Below are 24,500 nucleotides of genomic sequence, written 5' to 3'. Positions count from 1 at the left end.
ATTTAATTGTGCAGCAGGTCACAGGGGAGTTCGAGGCCCGAGAGGATGTCATGGCCCAATACTTGACGATAGCCAAGGATCTTATGGCACGATTTCAGACAGTGAAAATCAATCATGTCCCACGGGCACAGAATGCAGTGGCGGATGCTCTCTCGAAAATAACTGCTTCTTCCTTCCCTAGGAATTCTCGAGTTGTTTACATGGAGTCGTTGCCCCAGAGGAGCATAGAGACTGAGGCAGAGCAGCTTTGCGTGGAAGGGGTTGAAAGTTGGATGGATCCCATCGTAGCATATCTAACCAAGGGATGGCTACCCGAGGAGGAACAGGAAAGTTGAAAACTCAAGCGCCAGGCTGCCAAGTTTCTGCTGGTGGGATCAGACCTTTATAAGAAATCCTTCACTCAGCCGCTGCTGAAGTGTGTGGGACCGGTCGAGGCCGACTACATCCTAAGGGAAATCCACGAAGGGATTTACTGCAGTCACATCGGAGCTCGGTCTCTCTCCCGAAAGGCACTTCGGCAGGGGTATTACTGGCCGACAATGATGAGCGACGCTGGGCATTTGGTCCAGACTTGTGAGAGATGCCAAAAAACTTCCAACCTGGTTCACACCCCGGTAGTTGAACTCACCCACCTGGCTTCGCCTTGTCCGTTTTCCAGGTGGGGAGTCGATATCCTCCGGCCTTTTCTACTAACGGCTGGACAGAACAAATACTTGATAGCAGTCATCGACTACTTCACTAAGTGGGTGGAGGCCGAGCCTGTGGCGACTATTACAGGCCGGAGGGTAAAACAATTCCTTTGGAAATCCATCGTCTGCCGGTTTGGTATTCCAAGGGTGCTAATAACTGACAATGGCACCCAATTCGAAGACCGATCAGTGCAAGAATGGTGCCTCGGGAGTTGGGGATTAAGCAACATTTTACCTCGGTCGCCCATCCTCAAGCTAATGGGCAGGTAGAGTTTACGAACAGGACCATTCTGCAAGGACTCCGAGCTCGGGTTGAGAAGGCGGACGGTCAATGGGTAGATGAGCTGCCCAGTATACTATGGTCTTATCGAACCACACCGCGAACGGCTATAGGAGAATACCCTTTCACATTGTGTTATGGCTCGGAGGCTCTCATCCCTGTCGAGATTGGGGTGAGGAGCTACCGAGTGGAGCATTTCGATCCTGAGATTAACGAGCAAGGGCTAAGGTGCAACTTGGATTTGATGGATGAGCTCCGAGACCTGGCACGAATTCGACAAGCCGCATATAACCGGCGCATTGCTAGGTACTACAATCGACGAGTCCACGCTAGGAGCTTCATGCCAGGAGATCTTGTACTACGACGGTTCGACGTGAGTCATCCTCAGGACATGAATAAACTAACTCCGAATTGGGAAGGACCGTACCAGGTGGTGGAATCCCTAAGTCCGGGGGCATATCGAGTAGAAGACATGGAAGGTAAGCCCCTGAAGCATACTTGGAATGTGCAGAACTTAAGGAAGTTTTATCAATGAGCAGGGGAATTCTCTGAATCTCTTTGTACTCTTTTTCTTTACAACTAATGGCAAGGCTTCATATTATCTTCATCTAATAGCAATTGTACAAAGGATTATACTTCGTTGAAGAAAAATCCAAGGGTCACGAGCCCTAGGCCGTCCTCATAAGTAGACTAAGGGCCACGGAAAAAACTCTAGCTAACACCCTCCTTCGCGTGGGAGTGGCTAAAATCTAAGGGTCACGAGCCCTAGGCTGTCCTCAAAAGTGGACTAAGAGCCACGAAAAAACTCTAGCTAACACCCTCCTTCGCGTGGGAGTGGCTAAAATCCAAGGGTCACGAGCCCTAGGCCGTCCTCAAAAGTGGACTAAGGGCCACGGAAAAACTCTAGCCAACACCCTCCTTCGCGTGGGAGTGGCTAAAACCCAAGGGTCACGAGCCCTAGGCCGTCCTCAAAAGTGGACTAAAGGCCACGAAAAAACTCTAACCAACACCCTCCTTCGCGTGGGAGTGGCTAAAACCTAAGGGTCACGAGCCCTAGGCCGTCCTCAAAAGTGGACTAAGGGCCATGGAAAAACTCTGGCTAACACCCTCATTCACGTGGGAGTCGCTAGAATCCAAGGGTCACGAGCCCTAGGCTGTCCCCAACGGTGGACTGATGGCCACGAAAAGATTCGTTCATGGGTCACGAGCTCTCAGCTGTCCCCCAAGGGTGGACTAATGGCCAAGGAAAAATTACAACACAACACCCTTCTGATTGTTGACCTAGGGAGAACCAAGGGTCAAATTCACCCTCGTCAACTATGGAAGGGATCGAGGTTCAACTAGTCTCAGCCCATATGTTCGCAAGAAAAAGATGAACAGTCAAAATAAATCGGCACTGTATAAAAGCGAGATGGTCCAATACATGATAATAGAGGAAGTACAAAAGGCCCTAGCTAGAAAAAGAAGAAAAGCTCAAGCATCAGGAGGCGCATCATCATCATCGGCCATCTCCGAGTCCTCCATCACGGCCACAATCTCTGCAACAGACCGAACAGTGGACATGTCCAAGTCTGGATGAGCTCGTAATACCTCTGTCTCATGAGCTTGGAATCCCTTTGTCCAAGCGTCCTGCAGGTTCTTCTGGAGGAACTCCTCTACCTCAGGAAGCTTGATGGGCTTGGCATACTTGCGCTCGTATTGGCGAATGACTGAGTTCGCCCGAGATAGCTCTACCTCTAGCCCCTGAATACGTAGGTCTGAAGCCTGCCGCTGGGAGGACAACTCATCCAAGTTCTTCCTGTGGCTCTCCAGTAACTCGTCCCTCTCCTACAGCTGGGTGTCTAACTCCAAGGTCTTCTTGGAGGCTTGAGAGAAACGTTCAGAAAAGTCCGAAACGAGTGTGACCACCTGCAATGGGCAAGACAAGTAAGGACAACATAGATGAGACTGGAGGATGTTGATAAAGTATAGGTGATCACCTGGGCTAGATACTTGCACAATGTGGCTTCTATGGCCTCCGAGGACTGCTCGGCCAGCACCTGACGATCGGCGGGAGTGGCAAAGTGGTGAATCATACGTCTTGCCACCTGAGTGTTCCGGCTGAGATCGCTTGCCTTCACTCCCCAATCAGAAACATGGTCTGGACTGTGGAGAAGAGACTCCGGGGCTGGCATGAGCTCTCTCGGAGGATGGAAAGTCCTCTTCCTCTTAGCACGACTAGGCTCTCCTTCCTCAGCAGGAGAAGCATTCAAGGCAGCCTTTCCCCTCGTAAGAGCTGGGGCGCCCTCGTCCTCCGCGGGTCTCCGTTTGTTCTTCCCCCAGATGAAAGCTGTGCTCACCATCTCAGCTGCAAATGCGAAAACAAGATATTAAGGGCAAGAAAAGCAAGTTAGAAAAGTATTGAAATAGTGGAAAAATGACTACCCAAAGTGACATCAAGCTCGAAGCAAGTGTGAGTGGATAAACCCCTTAGGTATAAGGTGCGATCACATATCAGGACCCGAGCGTTGATAGGGTTCAGCTCCCTCAAGATCTGAATATTATGAAGCTCGTCCTGCGTTGTAAGCACCCCCGCTCGGATATCCCAACCACCCGGTCTATCCGAACGAGTGCGCTCACAGAAGGGAAGAGGAATAGACAAAAGACAAAAATGCCTTGGCATGCATAAATAAGAAATTTAACAGCGGAAGCAAAACGGTAAACATACATGCCCACAAGCACCCCGCTGATACAGCGGTCATGGAGTATATAAAAATACATTCAGACCCTGTGCCAACAATAGGAGGTACAAATGATAACCTGGCACAGTCAAAAATAAAAGACAGCGACTCTAACAAAACATCAGAGATGACGGGGGCAGCTAACTGTACACCTTACCAACACGACTGGCTGCTAGGTGGCGCGATCCTCGCCCTCGGCCTTCGCTTTACCCTTACTTGGAATGATGGAAAGCAAGGTGAGTCGCAAGACTCAGCAAGTTTATATGAAAAGGAAGGCTATAACATGAATCGAAGAAGAGATCACCCCAAATACAAACCCACATGTACACACAAGCCATGTGACGCAACCAAACAATAGCGCCGCGTAATAAAAGCACATACCGGTCCTTGGGGCCCACATAAGACACTTGGCACCCAAGTTCCATACCAACCTGCCGCTGCCCTGAAAGGCAACATATATCTCCATAAGCCTGTGCGCACTGTCCCGGGTCGGTACTCCCGTCACCCGTATCCCTGCCGGTACTCCCGACAGCCGAGCCAAAGGCTCCCTCGGAACGGTACTCCCGTCCGAGAACTAAATAATACCAGTATCCATGCAATGCACATAAAATGCAATGGCGTATTGAGCATCAACATGATACAAGGCGCCCATACATCCAGGCATCAGGCCATGCTCCGCCCACATAGTAAGCCACACGCAATGCATATGCCCGTGCTGGATGTATCCTAGTCAAGCTAAAATGCCCGTGACCAAGCATAACCAAATCATGTTAATCCCAACATGCAGCCCGTACCCATGTGCACATCAAGCCATGCAACGAGAATAAAATATAAGCAGGCATGCTATAATCACATAACGGCTAAGCTAGTCAGCAGTGCCTGGCACCGGTCAACGGACAGTGGGTAGGAGAGACTCGCCGGCGGCCTAAGGTAGACCGTACGACAGTCACTCCGTCACCGAACCACCGATCCTAGCCCCCACTGCACAACCGCTCCAGCCAGAAAATAACCAAAAATCCAATTAATACCCGAACCGCTAAGAACCTAGCCCCAAGTGAGTACGGCATCATTCCCAACAGGCAGGGGGGTGGTACAAACCCCCGTAGGCAACCAATGAATAAAACCCACGAGATCCATTTAATAAATTAAATCTTAAACTAACCGTTTAAAACTTCATATTTAATTAATAGTCGAAACAAACGAAGGGAGGCCCAATAAATCGCCAACGAAAGAAACGACGAGATAGGTAAGAAGAACTTGCCTTATCAGAGATATCCTTAGGCTCGTTGGGTCCAAAAGCAGTAAAAATTATACAAACTGCAATATCCCAATTATTTGCCAAAATTAATAAAATTGGACGCAAAACAAAATTCTGACCGTACAGAATATTAATTACTAGCTGCTCTACATACCTGGATAATTAAATCAGGGATTAAACGGAGTTTAATCCAATTTTTGAAGCCCCAAAATCTCAAATTTACGTCGCGAGCTCGCTGCCATTTTCTGCAATTTTCCTTACTGCTTGCTGTTCAAATTCACGCCCGAAATCGGGCTAAATTGCGGCAAAAAACGAGTGGGGAGGGAGGCGCCACGTGGCAGCACGCGGCAGGCCGCTGGGGGAGGCCACCGCCTTCTTCGAAACGACGCCGTTTTGACGCCTATGGCTGAATTAAATCAGCCAAAATTTCCCCTCCTCGCGTGCAGCCCCCGCGATTTGATCCCTCATCCGCTGCCTGGCCGCCTCGCGCGCGAACCGCCCGCGCCCACGCTCGCATCTAACCTATATATGTCTTAAGTAATATTTAATGTGACTTTTGGCCTCTTCCGCAATTCATGCCAGCACCCCTAAACTTTCATTATATACACAAACATCCACTATAATAATTACAGAAACGCCCAGAACTTTCTAAAAATCACACAAATTAATTTATTTTAATTTTTTTTTCTTTTTCCAGAAATTCCTAAATAACAAAATTAATTTATCTTAATTTCTTATTTCCTTAAAATCACATAAGTAAATTTTATTAAATCACAACAAATTATTTTAATATTTCTTTTAATTTAAATTACCCCAAAATTAAATTAAATTGGCATTTACGGGGCGTTACATGCGTAATCTTGCGACTACGGACCTTTGAGGGCTAGAAAGCCCACTCAACTGGCACCCCGAAGCTGACCCCCCGGTCTTTCAAGCCAGCAAAGAAAAATCTACTCTTCCATCATTTTACCGATGTGGGGTTATCGACTATGAACTGACGCTGGTTGAGGGGGGAAAAGGCGAATCGAGGTTCACTTTTGCTAATGGAAATTACCTTGAACATCCTAAAGAAAAGTTGAGCAGTGGGCTCAATGTCCCGAGCTCGACAGTAGAGAACGAAGGTAGATAGGCACTTCCAGCCATTGGGAGTCAACTGAGAGGGGCATAACCCCACGATAGCGAACACCTCAACTACAGGAGTCGCGAGAGGGAATCTAAGGCCAGCAACCAAGGCCTGCTCGTAAACGGTGATACATCCATAGGGGGCCTGGTGAGCTTTCAAATCTCGGGGTTCACTATACCAATACTCATAATGAATGAGGTGATATTTTCGGAGGAGGGGAAACAACTCTTTCTCGGTTATGGTAGAATGGTCCGTGGTTAGATCCTCAGGTAAGCTTCCTAAGTTGGGATCACTACTCACATGAGACTCTGAAGTGGGATGAAGTGAAATTCTTTCAGGCCTCCTAAGTTTCCCGGGCTGACGAAGGGGGCCATGGGAGGGGCTGGATAACTCGATATTTGATTCCTCACTACTAGAGCTGGTACTAGAGTTTTCTGAATTAGAGGAAGAAGAGGAAGAAGACATGCTAAAAAACGAACAGAAGTAGTTAAGAGAAGGTCATTGACCAAGAGAGTGAAGGCCAAGGTCGGGTAGGAACAACCACGACTGGGCTTGAGCCTAGGAGAACTCAATAGGCGCGATTTAGCTTGGAAAAATCTCGAGTCACGCCTGCGAAAAAGAAGAGCCAAGGAAACGGGTTAGTCAAGTTGAACCTTGTTTTAAAGATTATTTTGTTATTATTAACAAAGGAAAAGCCCAAGGGTCGGCCATGGCTAACCCAAGGGGATAATTAAAAAAAAATAATAATAATAAAATAAAAAGGAAAAAGAGGCAAAAGTCTTAAGGGTCGGCCATGGCTGACCCAAGGACGCCCCTGTACCTATATATATATATTATATATATGTATAGAAATTAGATATTAATATAAAAAAAAACAGAAAGAAGAAGCAGAAGGGGGGTCGGCCATGGCCGACCTCAGCCAGGTCGAGCCAAGTGCTCGGCCGTGGCCGAGGAAGCTCGGCCTCGCACGGCTGACCTCGGCCATGGCCAGGAGGCCTGGCCAGGCCAGGCCAGGCCGACCTCAGCCAGGCAGAGGCGCCTGGCCGAGGGAAAGTTTAATAAAAATAAAAAATAAAAAAACAAATAAAAACAAAGAGGTGCAGAATGCAAAAAAAATAAATAAATAACAAGTAAGGAAAAATAAAAGCAAAGGAGGATGGGAAAGACTAACCTCAATGAGTTGAATGCTTGTCTTGAAATAATAATTGTGGGGTGGGGCCTTAGGGCCTATATAGAGGGGACCCAAGGGGGGAAAAATTTCAAAATGACAATGTTTCCCTCCAAACGAATTTTTCCCTCCAACTAAAACCCATCCCTATAATTTCAAGGCAGTAAATGAGGTTTTCAGGCACTAATCTCAACTTTAAAAACACTCTCGTGCGTCTTGGAAAAAATCAACAGTCAAGTAACCTACTCCTCGACCCAGCATGATTTTCAGCTCGGCTCAAGGAGTGGGGGGGCAAGTGATGTGGCACCAACCGAAATTACTAGAATACCCCTACGCACTGATAGTCTCACCTGCCACTTGGATCACCTGAGAGACCAACATGTGGCAAGTCAACACTCCGGAGCAGAGCCTAAGAAATCCGGGCCGAACCGCAAGACCCGTTCCAACTTGATCGAGATTCTCGGGAGTCGTGCCCGCTCATCTCGGGTACCCAAAACGGGTTCGCCTATAAAAGACAAGGACTCTCGTCAGGTATATTCAAGCTCTACAGCTCTCTCATTTACTACTACTTGCATTTACTCTACTGATTTGAGCGTCGGAGTCCACCCCGGGGGATCCAAGCCCCGGCCCACCATTGTCTTGTAGGTTCTACACCCGAGGTCCGACATCCCCAAGTCCGAGGTTCCATTCCCGAGGTCCAATCGCAGAGGTGGCACGTGGTGGTCGGTCCCAAAAGCCATCATAAAAAAAAATTCAAATATTTTCGCAAATTTACAACTTTATTCAATCGTTTTAATTTTGACAATTATATCCCAATTAGCTCAATTGGATTCAATTTTATCCCACGTGAAATTAATTTACGAGACCTGTGTCATTGTTGACGTGACACACTATATGTCATAAAAAATAAAAATATGAATGAGATTCACATGTACATATAAGAAAAAAATAAAAAATAATATAAAAAATAATTTATATGTACATATGGGTCCTACTCATATTTTTATTTTTTATGACACATAGTTTGTCACGTTAACAATGACACACGTCTTGCAAATCGATTTTAGGTGTTAATTAAATTGCGTTCAATTGAACCAATTAAGATATAATTGCTAAAATTGAAATGATTAGATAAAGTTGTAAATTCACAAAAAAAATAATTAAGTTTTTTTTTTTTTTTACTATATGCCCTTTTTCTTTTGGAGTCCTAAATTAAGGGGCTTGGTACACCATAGACTTGAGAAAGATGGGTACATGCCGTTAATTAGCCCATACGATGATAGCCTTTAATGTTAGAATACCATAGGAAGCTAGCATGGAGAGCTTGAAGCATTTATGTGAGAAAAGTGCATAATTTTATCAACTACTTATTTGTATGGAAGGTAGGGTATATAACCAAATTTCAAGTAAGGTGACTCTTGTTTGAGTGGGAAAGTCCTACCCATACTTCCAAAACTCTTCCTGTCTGGTTGTTATCTGTGTCTATTGATCATATACAGGCTGTTGAATCTAGCCTTCTTGAAAACTTTAACTTGCTGCCTAAAACATGGGAAAGAATGAGACCCTTTATAAATACATAACCAAAACTTTATTTCATGGTACATGACAATAACAAATATTTTCCATCTCATTCATAAAAGAATATGTTTGCGGGTTCTTATATTTTCTCTTTCAATTTCTAATATTTTTTTTATGACGTGAAAAATTCAAAGAGTCCTCGATTACAGACAGTTTTTGAGTCTTAGTGTTTGCCTTGATCTACCTTAGGTGCACAAACAAGTTTACTTTGAGACGAAACTCAAGACCTAGTTCCTAAGATAAACACAAGTAATTACACAGTCTCGCATGAAAATAAATTAAATTCATAATCTCGCAATATCCCGAATTCCTCGACCTCGCATAAATGAAATTAAGAATATTATTATTAATACTTTTATAAAATGTAAATATTGTATGCAATAATTAGACATGTCAATTGAATTGTGTAAGGCTGAGTCAAATATAGTGAATGTCACGTCCAGCTTGACCTTAAGGGTTGTATGCACCTATTAAAATAGGTTGGGCCATCACATTTCTTATTATTAAATATATTTTAATTTATTCTAAAGACATTAAATTGTTAAATGTATATAAATATAATTTACGTATTATAATTGAAATTTCAAACACTATTTATGATTTTTTTGAAATATCTTTATTTATTCAATTTTTACATACATTCCAAATAAATTTCAAATGTTATTTGACCATTTTGAAATTAAAGTAAATATAATTTAACTAACATATATAATATGCATATATAAAATATATTAATATATTCTCACTCACAAGAGTTTTGTTATAATGATTAAGAAAGTGATGCACTTCCCGAAGACATAGGTCAAATGGTCAAAGGGTAAGTGATATGTCGATTTAGTTTGGTGGATTGTAAGTTTGATTCATCTCTTATGTAAGGCCTAAAAGCCCAATCTCAACTTACGATTTATCCTCTCTATATAATTAAAGGTATGAATACAAGGGACCGCACAATAACAATTATTCTAGGAAGAGATATACTTTTCAAAAATTGACATACTTTTCATTCATGTGATACTGTTGTTTGTTTTAATAATAATAGTTGATGTGCTATATGTAAAAGCTTATAAAAAAATCAAAAGAGTAGTTCAAAGTGTAAAATAAATTTTTTGAATTAAAAAAGTATAAATTTTCCAATAACCAAAAACTCGGGAGACTAATGTGGTCTTTTGGAGATTGGGAGATATTAGAAGGTCAAGAGACTATTATGGTCTTCTGGAGACTAGTTCAATAAAGACTGTAACTAAGTTTCAACCCAAAGCTTGCCCTTTAAATTTTTTTTTTTTTTTTTCTGATTAAGAGGGTGGTAAACAAAAAGCAAATAAGATAATTTTGGCATTCAAAGATTCGTTCGAGAGTTCTATAAAAAAGATATACATTATTCATAAAAATTCTAATTCTAAGTAAATTTTAAAGTATCAAGATAGACATTATTCTAAAGCGTCATAATTTTAGTAGATTTCATAAAATTTCATACTCCAGATAAATAGATGGGCATTTATTCCAAAATGGGTAAACCTCTATTGCTGATTGTAATACGAAATTCCAATGTTTAATGTTTGACTAAAGTATCGAAATATTTGTATGAAGACTGTTATGTGCCTTCTGATAATTTTTTTTCATGTAAAATTCAAGCGGTTTAATGACAATGTTATTAGTTGATAAATTTATTGTTGTATTCGGATGATAATACTAGCATTAGTAGTAGTAGTAGTAGTAATAGTAAAAATGAGAGTAGTAGTATCAACTAAAGAGGGGTTAATTACACCAATAATAACTCAACTTTGTATTCTATTACTATTTACTCACTGAACTTTAAAATATTACCTATTAGTCACTGATATTTCAAAACGATTATTATTTAGTCACTGAACTTTGAAATATTACCTGTTAGTCACTGATATTTCAAAATTGTTACTGCTTAGTTACTGAATTTTAAAATATTACATATTAGTCATTGATATTTCAAAACTATTAAACTGAACTTTAAAATATTACATATTAATCACTAATATTTCAAAATTGTTCCTCATTCGTCACTCGTGAACTCAAAGTTCAGTGACTATCGAGTGATAGGTGAAAAACGATTTTGAAATATCAATGACTAACAGGTAATATTTTAAAGTTCAGTGATTAAATAGTAACAGTTTTGAAATATTAGTGACTAATAGATAATATTTTAAAGTTCAGTGACTAAATAGTAATAATTTTGAAATATCAGTGACTAACAGGTAATATTTCAAAGTTTAGTGACTAAGCAGTAACCGTTTTGAAATATCAATGACTAACAGGTAACATTTCAAAGTTCAGTGACCAAACAGTAATAGAATGCAAAGTTGAGTTATTATTAGTGTAATTAACCCACTAAAGAGGCAACATCTGTTTTATATATATGCAAGTAAAATAATAAAAAATTTAAAATAAAAACTTACAATTTAAAGGGTCTTTAAAAATGAATAAAATTTCATTAACACCAACACTGATAATTACTTATATAATAATAATAATAATAATAATAATATTGGATTACAAGAAATGAAAAATAATAATAAAATGGAGACAAAAAGAGATGCTCATGAGCTGAGAGTTGGTAAGAACTGGGAAGGACGATAACGGCAATAGGGGATGGCATAGAATAAAGTTTGGTTCAACTAAATTACTACAACTATATAGGAACCATTGTTGAGTTCTATCTTACCAATTTGAAGCATATTTCCTTTTTCATATATATATATATATATATATATAATAAAGTGTAATTTAGACTGCCAAACCAAATTGTACTATTTTTTCAATCTCGTGGAGGTTAGTGCATTGGTCAATCACGACATTTCAAAATAATTTAGTTAGGGCTCACATTATGACTCATAAGTTATATGATGAATAATTATTCAAATACTTTAATTTAAGTGACTCCACAAGGTTTTGACAGTATCCAAAAAAGTAGGATAAAAAAATATTATTTTTTTTAGTTACTAGAGTTTTAATATAATGATAAATAATAAAATTATTGAACTGACTAAAATTTACTAACCAAATTAACCTAATCAGGAGATAAAATTGAACTGAATTGATCGATTAAACTAAATAATTGAACTAATTGATAATCGAAAAAATTGAATGTAACCCATATAAATCAAATCAAAAATTGAAAACCTAACTAACACAAAAAATAAAAAATAAAAACTGAACTTTCCGAGATATTGAAAAAATTGAACTAACCAATTGATAAAAAAAATAAAAACAAAATCAATTATAAAGTGCAAGCATCAACTCAAGAAATGAGATTGATTCGATTAGCGAGTTTGTCAATAACGATGTCATTTTATAGCTTGATTGGATTTGTTAATTTAGTTATTTTGACAAAAAAAAGTCAAATTTCTTAAAAAGACTAATTGAATCGAACTATTACAAAAAAAATAAGTAAATCGAAGTGAAAAATTCAATCGATTTAATTCGATAAATTCAGTTAAGGCAAACTTACGGCCACCCCTACTAAAATCTGTGAATAAATTTTAATTAGTACAGTTTTATTTAAAGAAAGTGTCATTTCCAAGAAACTCGATGCCAACCATCAATGCGTCCTATAATTCAACCAAACTAGGCCAAAGCCCCAACTCACTCACAACAGTTTATTTATAATGATTAAGAAGAGATACAGTTTTCAAGTAATGATATACTTTTCATTCATGTGATATTGTTTTTATTTTAATAATAGTAGTTAATGTGTTATAGGTAAAAATTTATTAAAAAAAGTTCAAAACCTAAAATAATTTTTTTAGTTAAAAAATATAAATTTCTCAATAACCAAAAAATCGAAAGACTCTTGGAGATTGGGAGATATTAGAAAGTCAGGAGATTATTATCGTCTTCGGAAGACTAGTCCAGTGGAGACTGGAACCAACTTTCAACTCGGGTCTTGCTTTTTAAATTTTTCCTTGATTAGGGGGTTGCAAACAAAGAACAAACAATATAATTTCAATATTCAAAAATTTCTTTAAGAGTTTTTCAAAAATAATAGACATTATTCATAAAAATTCTAATTCTAAGTGAACCTTTGAATATTAAGATAGATATTATCCGAAAATATCTTAATTCTAGTAAATCTAAAAAATCTTCGTGTTTCTATATAAATAGATGAGGCTTTATTTTAAAAACGACAAACTTCTAATTCCGATTGCAATACAACTTTCAAGTTTTCAATATTTGACATAAATATCGAAATGTTTGTGTGAGAACTACTATGCACCCTCTGATAATTCATTTTCTTATAAAATTCAAGCGATTTAATGACCACGTTTTTAATTAATAAATTTATTGTTGTGTTCGAACGATAATATTGACATGAAAAATGCTATTGGTACAACACGAATTACACCATGAGTTACATAATATAGCTAAAATGTTCAAAATACCCCTCACCGATGAAGTGAGGCAGTGATACGACGTGAAACGATGAGACGATGACTAAAATACCCCTTATCTAAGATGATGAAACGAGACAGTAAGGCATGAGAAGTATTTTTGTCATTTATGATGCATTGTGTTACCCATGAAGTATCAATAACATAGTTATAGAAACATTAGTAGTAGTATCAACTAAAGAGGTGATATGTGTTGTGCATGTAAGTAAAATAATAAAAAATTTAAAATAAAAACTTACAATTCAAAGGGTCTTTAAAAAATTTAAAAATGAATAAAATTTCATTAACACCAACACTGATAATTACTTATATAATAGATAATAATAATAATAATAGACAAGAAAAGGAAAATAATAATAATAAAATGAAGACAAAAAGAGATGCTCGTGAGGTGAGGGTTGGTAAGAACTATAGGAAGGACGATGACGGCAATAGGGGATGGCATAGACTAAAGTTTGGTTCAACTAAATTACCACAACTATATAGGAAGCATTGTTGAGTTCTATCTTACCATTTTGAAGCATATTTCCTTTTATATATATATATATATATATATATATATATGAAATAAAGGATAATTTAGGCTATCAAAGCAAATGGTACTATTTTTCAATCTCGTCGAGGTTAGCGTATTGGTCAATCATGACATTTCAAAACAATTTAATTAGGGCTCGTAATATTATTGACAATTTTGCTTTACCACACGTAGGTTATAAGAAGAATAATTATTCAAACACTTTAATTTAAGTGACTCCATAAGGTTTTGGCAGTACTCAAAGAAAGTAGGATAAAAAAATATTATTTTTTTTAGTTACTAGAGTTATAATATAATGATAAATAATAAAGTTACTAAATTGATCGAAATTTACTAACTGAATTAACTTAATTAGGAGACAAAATTAAATGAATCGATCGATTAACCCAAATAATCGAACTAATCGAGAATTGAAAAAATCAAATGTAACTCGTATAAATCAAACCGAAAATCGAAAACCTAACTAACACAAAAATAAAAAAAAAATGAACTTTCCGATATATTGAAGAAATTGAACTAAACGATTGATAAAAAAAAATAAAAAATAAAACAAAAATCAATTGTAATGTGCAAGCACCAACTCAAGAAATAAGACTAATTCGACTAGCGAATTTGCTAGTAACGATATTATTTTATAGTTTGATCGATTTTATTAATTTATTTATTTTAATAAAGAAAATCAAATTGAAAATCAAACTTTTTAAAAAGACTAATTGAATCGAACCATTAAAAAAAAATAAGTAAATGGAATTGCCAAATTCAATCATTTAATTCAGTAAGTTAGTTAAGGCTAACTTATGCCCACCCTACTAAAATCTGTGAATAAATTTTAATTAGTACAGTTTTATTTAAAGAAAGTGTCATTTCCAAGAAACTCGATGCCAACCATCAATGCATCCTATAATTAAACCAAACTAGGCCAAAGCCCTTCGGTGGTCCAATTCACTCTTTACGTCAAATACTGGATTGTGGACCAGCCTAAGACTCACCCTGCCACTGCCACGTGGCCTTTCTATTGCGTAATTTATTTGAAAATTAGATAGACCCCATCTACTCTTATATACAAAAAGTCCCTTTAAAATAATATAAATGTGTGTTATATTGTATTACCTAAAATTTAATTCTAGGTAATATTATCTAGAAAACAAAAATCACCCCACCCCTTAGAAAATGAATTTCATGGAAAGAAACTTTAAATGCTTGTATCATACATATTTTTTTTATAGAAAAATTAAAAGTGTTTGATTATTTTTCATAAAAAATATGTAATAATTACATATTTTTTTTATGATAAATATGTGCAATCAAACACACTCTAATTGACGATATTATTCTTGTTAAGAAGGATCTTTATGGAGGGATTTTAGTATTATATTATATAATTGAGTAATAATTTCAAATAAAATAATAATATTTTTGAAATTAGAAATAGTTGTGTAGAATATTTTTTTAATAAATTTCACGTAAAATTTGTTGGCATTCTTATTGTCGAGGTATAACAATAAATTTATATTTGTGGGAGACTTTTAGAGCTCTTCTCTTCGTGTTTCAATTTTAAATTTATTTTTAGTTTTGTATTTTAAGTGTCTATTTTAAAATTATTGAAAACCTGTTCTTTTTGTCTGTAGTATTTTTCGCGTTTTGAAAAATTTGAACGTGTGTGTAATGAAAATGGCCAAAATAAATTTTTGTTATTTTGAGTTTTCTTTACAAAATTTTTCTTTATTTTCAAAAATACGTTTTTGAAAATATAAAAGTAAATACAATTTCACTGTTTTGTAAAATTGAAAACTAAAAATAACAAATAGATTTTCAAAAGATTGTAAACAAAAAATAGCTAGGGGTACAAGATGTCTTCCACTAGAACTCTCAGATATTTAACTTAGTCTTAATTGAAAAAATAAAAAAAAATATTCAAATAATTTGTGTAAGAATTTTTACATACTTAGAAAGTAGAGACTCACCCCTATTTATAGAGACTAAAGATGATAGATGAGGACGTATATGTATTTTTTGGCATCATTTATTCCACTTTTAAGGCATTAATATTTTAGAAGATTAGTTAGTATATTTTGACTGAGACTGCATTCAAAGAGTTTTTTGGGAGACTTGTCACTTTCACAAAAAAAAAATCTTCCCTTAATGTCAATATGAGAATTATCGAAAGAGTTTCTGAAAGACCAAGACGAGAGAGTCTCCAAGAGACCAAGTTGAGAGGGACCCCCGATTCTTCTTTGGCTTCCTCTTTTATTCTTTGAGTTTGTTTACTCTTGACCCTAATCTTTTTACAAGTGGGTCTTGATTCAAGACACATTAACGATAAAACCATCTAATCTATTATATAATCAAAGTGATTTGGTGTTATGAAATATTGTTAGGTTTTTTATTTTAAAAATGATTTCTATATATTTTTCTTAAAATAAAAAATAAAATAATTAAAAAATTATTTTTTGATTTCAACCTATATAGACTTACTATCATAATAAATCTTATATTTATTTAAAATTTGTTTAAAAATAAAAAAAAACTAAAAATATAACCATTAAATATCACTCTTTGCAAGTAAGTTTCAATTTAAAATATTTTATTTTTATTTAAAAAATAAATGGCCCCGACCCCCCCGCAGTCATATAATAAGAAAACACCTCTTCAAACCAATCAAACCTAGCAAAAGGGTAATTAATAATACAAAAATCTACTTATCTAACATACCCATATGGAAGGTCCTCCTTGTCTTTGCCTACCTATCAAATCAAAAGCGTATACGTACACGTGTATGTGTATGTGTATGTGTGTGTGCGCGCGTGAGCGTGTGTGTGTAAATGTTCTCCACACGTACCATCTCAAGATCAATTTGAGTGCATCGCGAGTAGATCGCTTCATCATCATGGGAGATGCAGACTTCCAGAATCTGAAGCCATCTTCTTTCTCAGACGTCAACTCAAGCATGGAGCTGCTGAGCAACCTCAGTGCATTGGACAGCATCAACTCAGATGTCGTTCAAGGATTTGTGGCCTTATCCAGCGATGGTTTCTTGGATCATCAACAGCCGCCGTTTCCTGTGTCAATCACTGATCATCATCATAATATCCAGAAGTTCTCCTCTTTCCATTCTGATGCTCCATTTTATGAAGATCCAGCCGTTCATTTCTTGCCGTCAACTGGATGTTCAAGCCATCAAGGCAACAGTCTGAAAGGGATTTCTGAAGCAGCTGATCATGCCTTGGAAAGTTCTTTTCCTCCAGTTTCTGGAGATGGGTTCCTTCAAGATAACAATACTAAGATAAATTATGTAATTGTGGACCTTTCAATTCCTTTGTTTATGTATTGTGGTATATATAGGTGGTAGTTAGTGAGCCCGAGGTCATAGTTAAATCCGAGTCTCATTAGTCTTAGTTATTCTTTCACTAAATCTTGAGTGGTATACATATATAATCTTATATGGGAATGTTTTTCATGTATAATATTTGCAGCGATTTGGAGGAAAGAAGAGAAAGAGAAGCAACGAGAAGGAAGTGGAGAAGCCAAGAGAAGTCATTCATGTGAGAGCGAAGAGAGGTCAAGCAACTGATAGTCACAGTGTGGCAGAAAGGGTTAGTTTAATATTTATAAGTATTTTATATGTATATGTATCCCCCACAACCTTTTCTCACATCCTCTGTGCCATTACAGAACAAAAGAGAAAAATTATTATCATCAGTCGCCTTGTTAAGAAATTTTCTTTAATTTGCTTTGAATCAGTTAAGAAGAGAGAAAATAAACCAAAAGTTGAGAAGCTTGCAGGACCTGGTTCCAGGATGTTATAAGGTAAGAATATAGTATGATCTTTCGGTCTTGTATATAGTTTGGACATAAATTCTTTATATCTTCATCATCATCATCATCTTCCTCTTCTACTTATCTTTGTTATTATGTAATGATGCTGTACTTGCAGGCAATGGGAATGGCAGTAATGTTGGATGTGATAATCAACTACGTTCGATCTTTGCAAAACCAAATTGATGTCAGTTGGAAATGTTAAAAAGTTATTTCTAAATATCTACTGTTGTCTGAACCATATTTACACACACACACCCACACACAAACAGATCCAACTAAAGAAACTTTATCTGTCTCTCCCTCTCCCTCAGTTTCTGTCAATGAAGCTCTCAGCGGCCAGTTTGTTTTATGATTTCAACTCGGAGTTGGATCCAACTGAAACAACAATGGTATATACTCCTTTCAAGTTACTTTTATTCCCTTTTGCTAATTATATATAATTAATTTGCAGTTTGTTAATAGTAATCCTTTTGGGTTTTTCTTGACTCTTTTCCGTTTATTAATGGCTATGTTGAGTCTAGAAAACCTTATGGGGCGTGGCTAAATTTTTGCAGGGAACAAATGGTTATGAGGCACAAGGGATGGAAGGAGGAGAGTATGGAGGGTTTTCTCAATTTCCACCAGCATGGCCTCTTTGACCTTAATTTTTGTTCCATCACTTTCCACCCAAATATATATATATATATATATACATACTCACAATAAATAATAGTCTGTTCTATCTCTATGAAGTGGAGGAGGTGATCTTGATCTCCTTCATGCTTGAAATTTCACATTAAACATGCTAATAAGAGTAAGCGTTGTATTTTGAATTATTGCAATCTCAATTTTATCTATGGCAATTAACAATTTAGGATTTTATTTTAAGAACTTTCTTTCTTTCTGTAAGCTTATTTTTTTTTTCCCCAAGAACTTCGTTTTAGGAACTCTAATTATGAACTAGACATGCTATATTTTGTTATGCTTATTATTTTAATTCAGGGATAAGGATTTCCAATTCGATTCCGTACGAGGTGAAACCCCTTTTCGGCTTGTTATGTTCAATTCAAGTCCAACCCAACATCACAGTCCTTAATTTAAATTTCTATAAGATTCAGACAATTGCATGGGTACGGATATAAATACCTAACAGTATATGGATTATTGATTATTAAATATAAAGTCTGTTATCAGTTCTTCTCTTCCCCTTGTTTCTCAATTCTTTCTCCCTACTACTTTCATGTTTCTTCCTCTCCTATCGCCTTCTTTTATTTTCTTTTCGCTGTTTCCCTTCTTCCCTTTTTCTCTTCTTTCTAGATATATTTACATTTATATATTCTTCATCTCAGTCTCTTTACATAAAGTAGATGAAATAATTATGGAGGACACGTTGTTAATGAGACCAAGATCATTTGATTGTTTGATTTTGTTTCTTCTTTTCGTTTCTGATCAATAGCTATGTGATGGATAATGCAGAAGGCCCAGTTTGATAAATGTGAAAGTTAATTTGTACCCTTTTGAAAAGAAGAAAGAAATAAAAAGAACATGATCAAGACATCAAATCGGAGACCAGATGGTGTTGTATACCAATCATTTGTCAGGAATTAATGGCCAGAAAGAATCACTTTTTGGAATCTCAATCTTCAATGTATATATGATTGAAAATGGTAGTTATTAGGAAGGTACATTGAATAATACCCTTACATGATTGAGATGGACCCTATAGAGATTGACATCCTCAAAGGGTCATCTCCTTCCTTTGGGAGAGATTATCATATCCTCAGAAAATTGAGGCCCTTCTTATATATACCATCCTGGAGACACCTCACCAAGAGATTAAGTCCTTGACGATAAAGTTACCGATTATAACTTCACCTTGATTGCTTAAGTTCACTTTGTGCATGCCTCTCTCCCAAGAGAAGTATGAAATTCATGCATACATTAAATAGGAGCCAGCCAGGGGTCCCCTGGGGACCAATAGCTAACAAAATAAATAACATCATTATCCTGTTCTTAGCACACACACACAAAAAAAAGAATCATTGTCATATGTATTCTTAATTCCTTATCCATATAGCATGTGGAAAAATTTGTTTTATATATGTGATAATTGTGACCCAAAATTTAAATTAATTTATGATGATTAAGATTTTAAATTTGACTATAATTAGAATGTCAAATTTGATTGTGATTAGAATTTATCTTATTTGAAGACTTATTTTCTTGTCTTATTTTCTGATCAAGATATAATTTCTTATGTACGTCTAAAGATGAATTTTAGGTCTATAAATAGGTGTTCAATATCCTGAAATTAGTGTAGAAATATCACTTTTGTAGTAGCAATATTATCTTAGTGATATTTTATTCCTTCTGCCCGTAGTTTTTCTCAATTTGGGTTTTTCATGTTAAATTTTTGTGTTCATTTATATGTTTGAAGGTTTGTTCGTGATTTGTTTTCGATTCAAAATTATAACACACTAGTATCAGAATCATTGGATTAAATCATCAACTGTTGGCAGATCTCAACTGTTGGATCTATAGTTGTTCTTCATTATCTTATGCTAGGGCTTCAAGTTACCTAGTCGTCGTCGACCGCTGTCGTCTATGTCATTATCGACCATCACCTGTCTTATTACTGTGTTTGCCACCCTCGGTCTTGTCCTCTTTGTTGCAAACCCCTATCAATCTCCTTCTTTCTACTGTCGATTTTCACTTTTAGACATCAATTGTCGACTGCAATCATTGGCCATCCTTATCATCAGCCTTACCATCACTACATGAAAATTGGTCTTCTATGATGACCTTAGGTGGTCACAAAAAGATAGAATTTCACTCAATCTTTTTAATGATGATCAAGTTTTCGTCACAGACTCGTCATCGTAGGTCTCCTGCCAATTATCTTTAGTGACAAAATAATCATTTCATCACTGTAAATGCATTATTGGTGACGAAAAAAATCCTCGCCCAACTCATCACCTAAGATCATTGTCTCTTCTTATTTAGCCACCAAAAATACTTTTTAGTGACGAATTATTTCATCACTATTGGCATAAAAATTTCCATCACCAGAACATGTTGTGACTACCATTAATTCTCACGAATTTTTTTTTATCTCATCACCAAAACTGTCTCGCGATGTTATCTCCTCACCAAAAAACAAAATTATTCGTTATGAGAAAGTTTTTGTGACAAAACACTTAGTCACCAAAAGGTACTTGTGATAAGTGAAGTCCATAGAAAATATTCTATGATGGTTGGCAAAATACTTGTGATTTACATCAAGAGACTTAGACGTCACCAAAAAGTTTCTGTAATAAAAGCATCTCATTGCAAAAACTCTTTTACTACAATACAATATCATCACCAAAAACTTTTGGCAGCGAGAGTCTATCAAGGAAATAGCATCATTAAAAATTATAGATGACTCACCCAACTTGTCACTAAAATTTTCTTGTCATGATATTCTCATCACATAGTCCTACAAACATCCCTATTAATAAATTCCAACCTATTTAAAATACCAAACACAACTACAACAAATTTCAATGAATTACATCATCCAAATTGTTAGTTCGTCAAAACATATCCCACAAATGATAGAACTCATCAAATTTAATATTTAAAAACATGTTGGAAGCATAATTCATCAAATAAAGACAAACAAGAAAAAAATATATCAAGTCAAAATAAACTTTCAACTTCTTTGTATCCTTAAAGTCCCACACATCTAAGAGTTGTTGCCATCTTCTGCATTTGATGGTCCATTTAGAGGTTTTTCTCCAATTTTTTTCTAAAACAATGGCCAACATACTCTTCAACTGATGGATATCCTCTTTTTGTCCTTCAAACTCAATTTCTCTTGACTCATTATACTGTAACAAGTTCTCCACTTGTTGTTTAAGTTGTTATGTTTCTGAATGATTTGTTGGAGCTATCCGAGTCTTTTTAGATGGTTTAGCAGTAAAGTAACCTAACTTCAACCTTATTGATGAAGCGCAAATTTCTTTTTGAGTAAGTGTTGAACTTTTTTCTTCTTGTGATGCAGAGGTCGCAACTTGTTGTTTCTCCAACATCATCTCCTAATGTAGTGAGAAAGATAATTAGTATAACATCATAACATTTTAACATAGCATAAAAAATGTAAAATGAGAAGTTTAGTGAATCAAATATGTCTATATCACAACTTACATAATCTGTCTGGGCCTTTGGAAATGTCCACTTTCGACTTTTTCATTGTAATGAGTTGCTTTAAAAAGAGAAATATCATCAAGTAATTGCCTTGTGGTTGGATCAACCTATTTTTTAAAAATATAAGTTAGTATAATGTAAAACTATACAATTTATGTCAAAATTTAATAAAGGGGATACAAGAGTAATTGGTGGTTCATGAACTTGATATTGGGAGGAGGGTTTGTCCAATTACAATTATCAAAAATAAAAGAAATATGATATAACTAAGAAAAGAGCTAGAAAAAAATAAAACAAACTTAATATAACATGTGAAAGCATATGAAATGAAATTCTAATATTTATACAATAATCTTATTGAGTTCAATCAACTGTGGCATAAAGAATTGAGTCATTCTTGGATATAGTGATCAGGAAAAAAAAATAAAAGAATAATTTTTTTATGAATAACTAGAAGAATAAATATACATTTTTCTTTCTCACTTACAAATATGTGCTACATCCTGCCGTGTGGTTATAGATCAAGCAAGCTCGATTAGTTATATTCGTTAAACTTTTATTCTGTTTACATGAACATATAAGATATATAAGAATATATAGACAAACTAATATTAAATATTGCTATATCAAAAATTATATATACCTTAAATTTTGGATCCTCAAAGAAATCACAGTATGCACTCTATGCCTCAAGAGACTCTACATTCTTTGGCTTTATCCTTGGGATCTATACCTTCACATATGCATTTCTTGTAGTGGGAATGACACTTATTTTTGTGATTGGTATACAAATTCGCCAACTTTGTATCCACAACATCTCTAATCCATTGGTGCTTATCATACCCAACAATATCAAAGTGACTTTAACAGAAGAAATTAGATATATATATATATATATGTGATCAATTTGGACATGTTTCTAAATATTTTAATATCAAGTTTAATGAAGTACTTACTCTCAACTCATTAATAAGAGGCATCTTATCCACATCATCCATTAAACTCCAAGTCTCTTTTGCTAGTACTAAACTCCTCACGAAGCTTCCTACTAGACTAACAAAAGGATGATATCTTTTATTATCATCTGTGCGTCGAGTATCGGGATTAAAAGTGATTGTCAAATGTTGAACACCAGAAAGCCGTTTGACTTTTAATAATCCAACTCCTCTTGTTAGATCACGACCTTTTCTATTAGCATTTGAACCTGCATTTATATCCATAAAAAGTTAGTATAATCATAGCATAAATTTTCTATGATTTAATATTTTAACATGTTGATAGTATAAATATAAAAATATATCAAACTACCCAACAATACCTATAATAGATGGTTGTGTATTAGTCAATGGAGAAAATGTATGTTGATGACGGTGGTGGCGGTGGCACAACATTGATACCATCAATAGACTCTAAATGTGGTGTCGATTCAGGATCTGTGGATGTGAGGGCAATCACATTTGAACGTGATGACAAAGCTCTAACTTTCGAAGTGGATGGGCATAATATGGTGGTAGTCTTTTCTGTGGGTGTGGGTGCAACCACATTTGAATGTGATGAAAAAGCTCTAACCTTCGAAGTGGATGGGTGTAACATGGTGGTAGTCTTTTGTTCTCTACAGTTTAATAGGCATAATGCTGCAATCTCAAATAAAACAAACATGTATATAATAAGCATTAAATATTACAAACAAATAGATAACTTTTGAAACAAAGTTCATATAATATAATCTTAACCAAACATCTATATACCAATGAAACATTTTGCATAAAAAAAGCTATCAATCACAACCAAATAACTGTTGAAAAAAATACAATAATCAAAATTGTGAAAAACTTCATATTGCACAAACTAATCCATGTCACTATCTAGCTCAACATGTTCTTCTTCTTCATCTCCATCGTCATTACATTCTACCAGTGTTTCATTTTCAACATCATCAATGAAATCAATATCATTATTTGCTCGTTGCATAACATTTTGCTAAACAATATCCGTTGGAACATCTTTCCTATTTAGGGAAGAAATCTCAACATCCTATTCTACATCAATGGTGATAGGTGTGCAATCTTATTGTTGAAATATATCATCATTAAGCTCTTCCAGTATATTAGCCAATTTTGAATCATGTAACTCTAGTACATCCCACAAATTTCTATGTTACACATGCAATAATGCTACTTTCCAAGTCCTCTTCCTCTTTGTGTCACTCACATAGAATACTTGTCTTGCTTTATCAGCTAACACATAAGGTTGATCTTTGTAAAAATTTCAATGCTTGCTTGTGTCAATAATGATAATTAAACTGATTATCACGATACATTGTTCGTTGACTGCTAAGATCATACCAGTCACATTGGAAAAGAACAACACTATGACCAAACAAGTAATTCAACTTGATAACTTTGCACACAACACCATAAAAATCAATAGGGTTTCCTTTATGTTCACTCTTTACAACCACCCAATTATTTTGAGTTTTGCGACAATCATCACGATCCTTCATAAGAAACCGTACTCCATTCACAACACAACCACTATAGATATCTGCATTATGAAATGGACCATGAGCTAATGACCATAAGTCGCCATCCCCAATCTCTCCATTCTTTCTCTTATCTGTCATCTAATAATAAAATATTCAAGTTTAGAAGAATATTCCATATTACGCTACAAATATATCATACTTAATTTAAATACTTACAAGTTTCAAGAACCAATTATGAAATTCACTCTGATGCTTCT

The 24,500-nt window shown here is 35.8% G+C and overlaps 1 protein-coding gene across 1 annotated transcript; it reads left to right on the top strand.

Moving 5' to 3' along the window:
- Window positions 1–16,633: 16,633 nt before the first annotated feature.
- LOC127806810 (transcription factor BEE 1-like) lies at window positions 16,634–18,446 on the top strand. The gene is made up of 6 exons (XM_052344333.1): window positions 16,634–17,064; window positions 17,246–17,365; window positions 17,514–17,579; window positions 17,707–17,775; window positions 17,903–17,980; window positions 18,146–18,446. The coding sequence occupies exons 1-6, from the start codon at window positions 16,660–16,662 to the stop codon at window positions 18,227–18,229; spliced, it is 822 nt and encodes a 273-aa protein (XP_052200293.1). The 5' UTR covers window positions 16,634–16,659; the 3' UTR covers window positions 18,230–18,446.
- Window positions 18,447–24,500: the final 6,054 nt, after the last annotated feature.

This window comes from Diospyros lotus, chromosome 7 (genome assembly GCF_014633365.1).
Source record: "Diospyros lotus cultivar Yz01 chromosome 7, ASM1463336v1, whole genome shotgun sequence".
Classification (NCBI taxonomy): domain Eukaryota; kingdom Viridiplantae; phylum Streptophyta; class Magnoliopsida; order Ericales; family Ebenaceae; genus Diospyros; species Diospyros lotus.
Note: the sequence above shows the minus strand (reverse complement) of the source record. Positions and strands in the feature narration are given on the sequence as shown.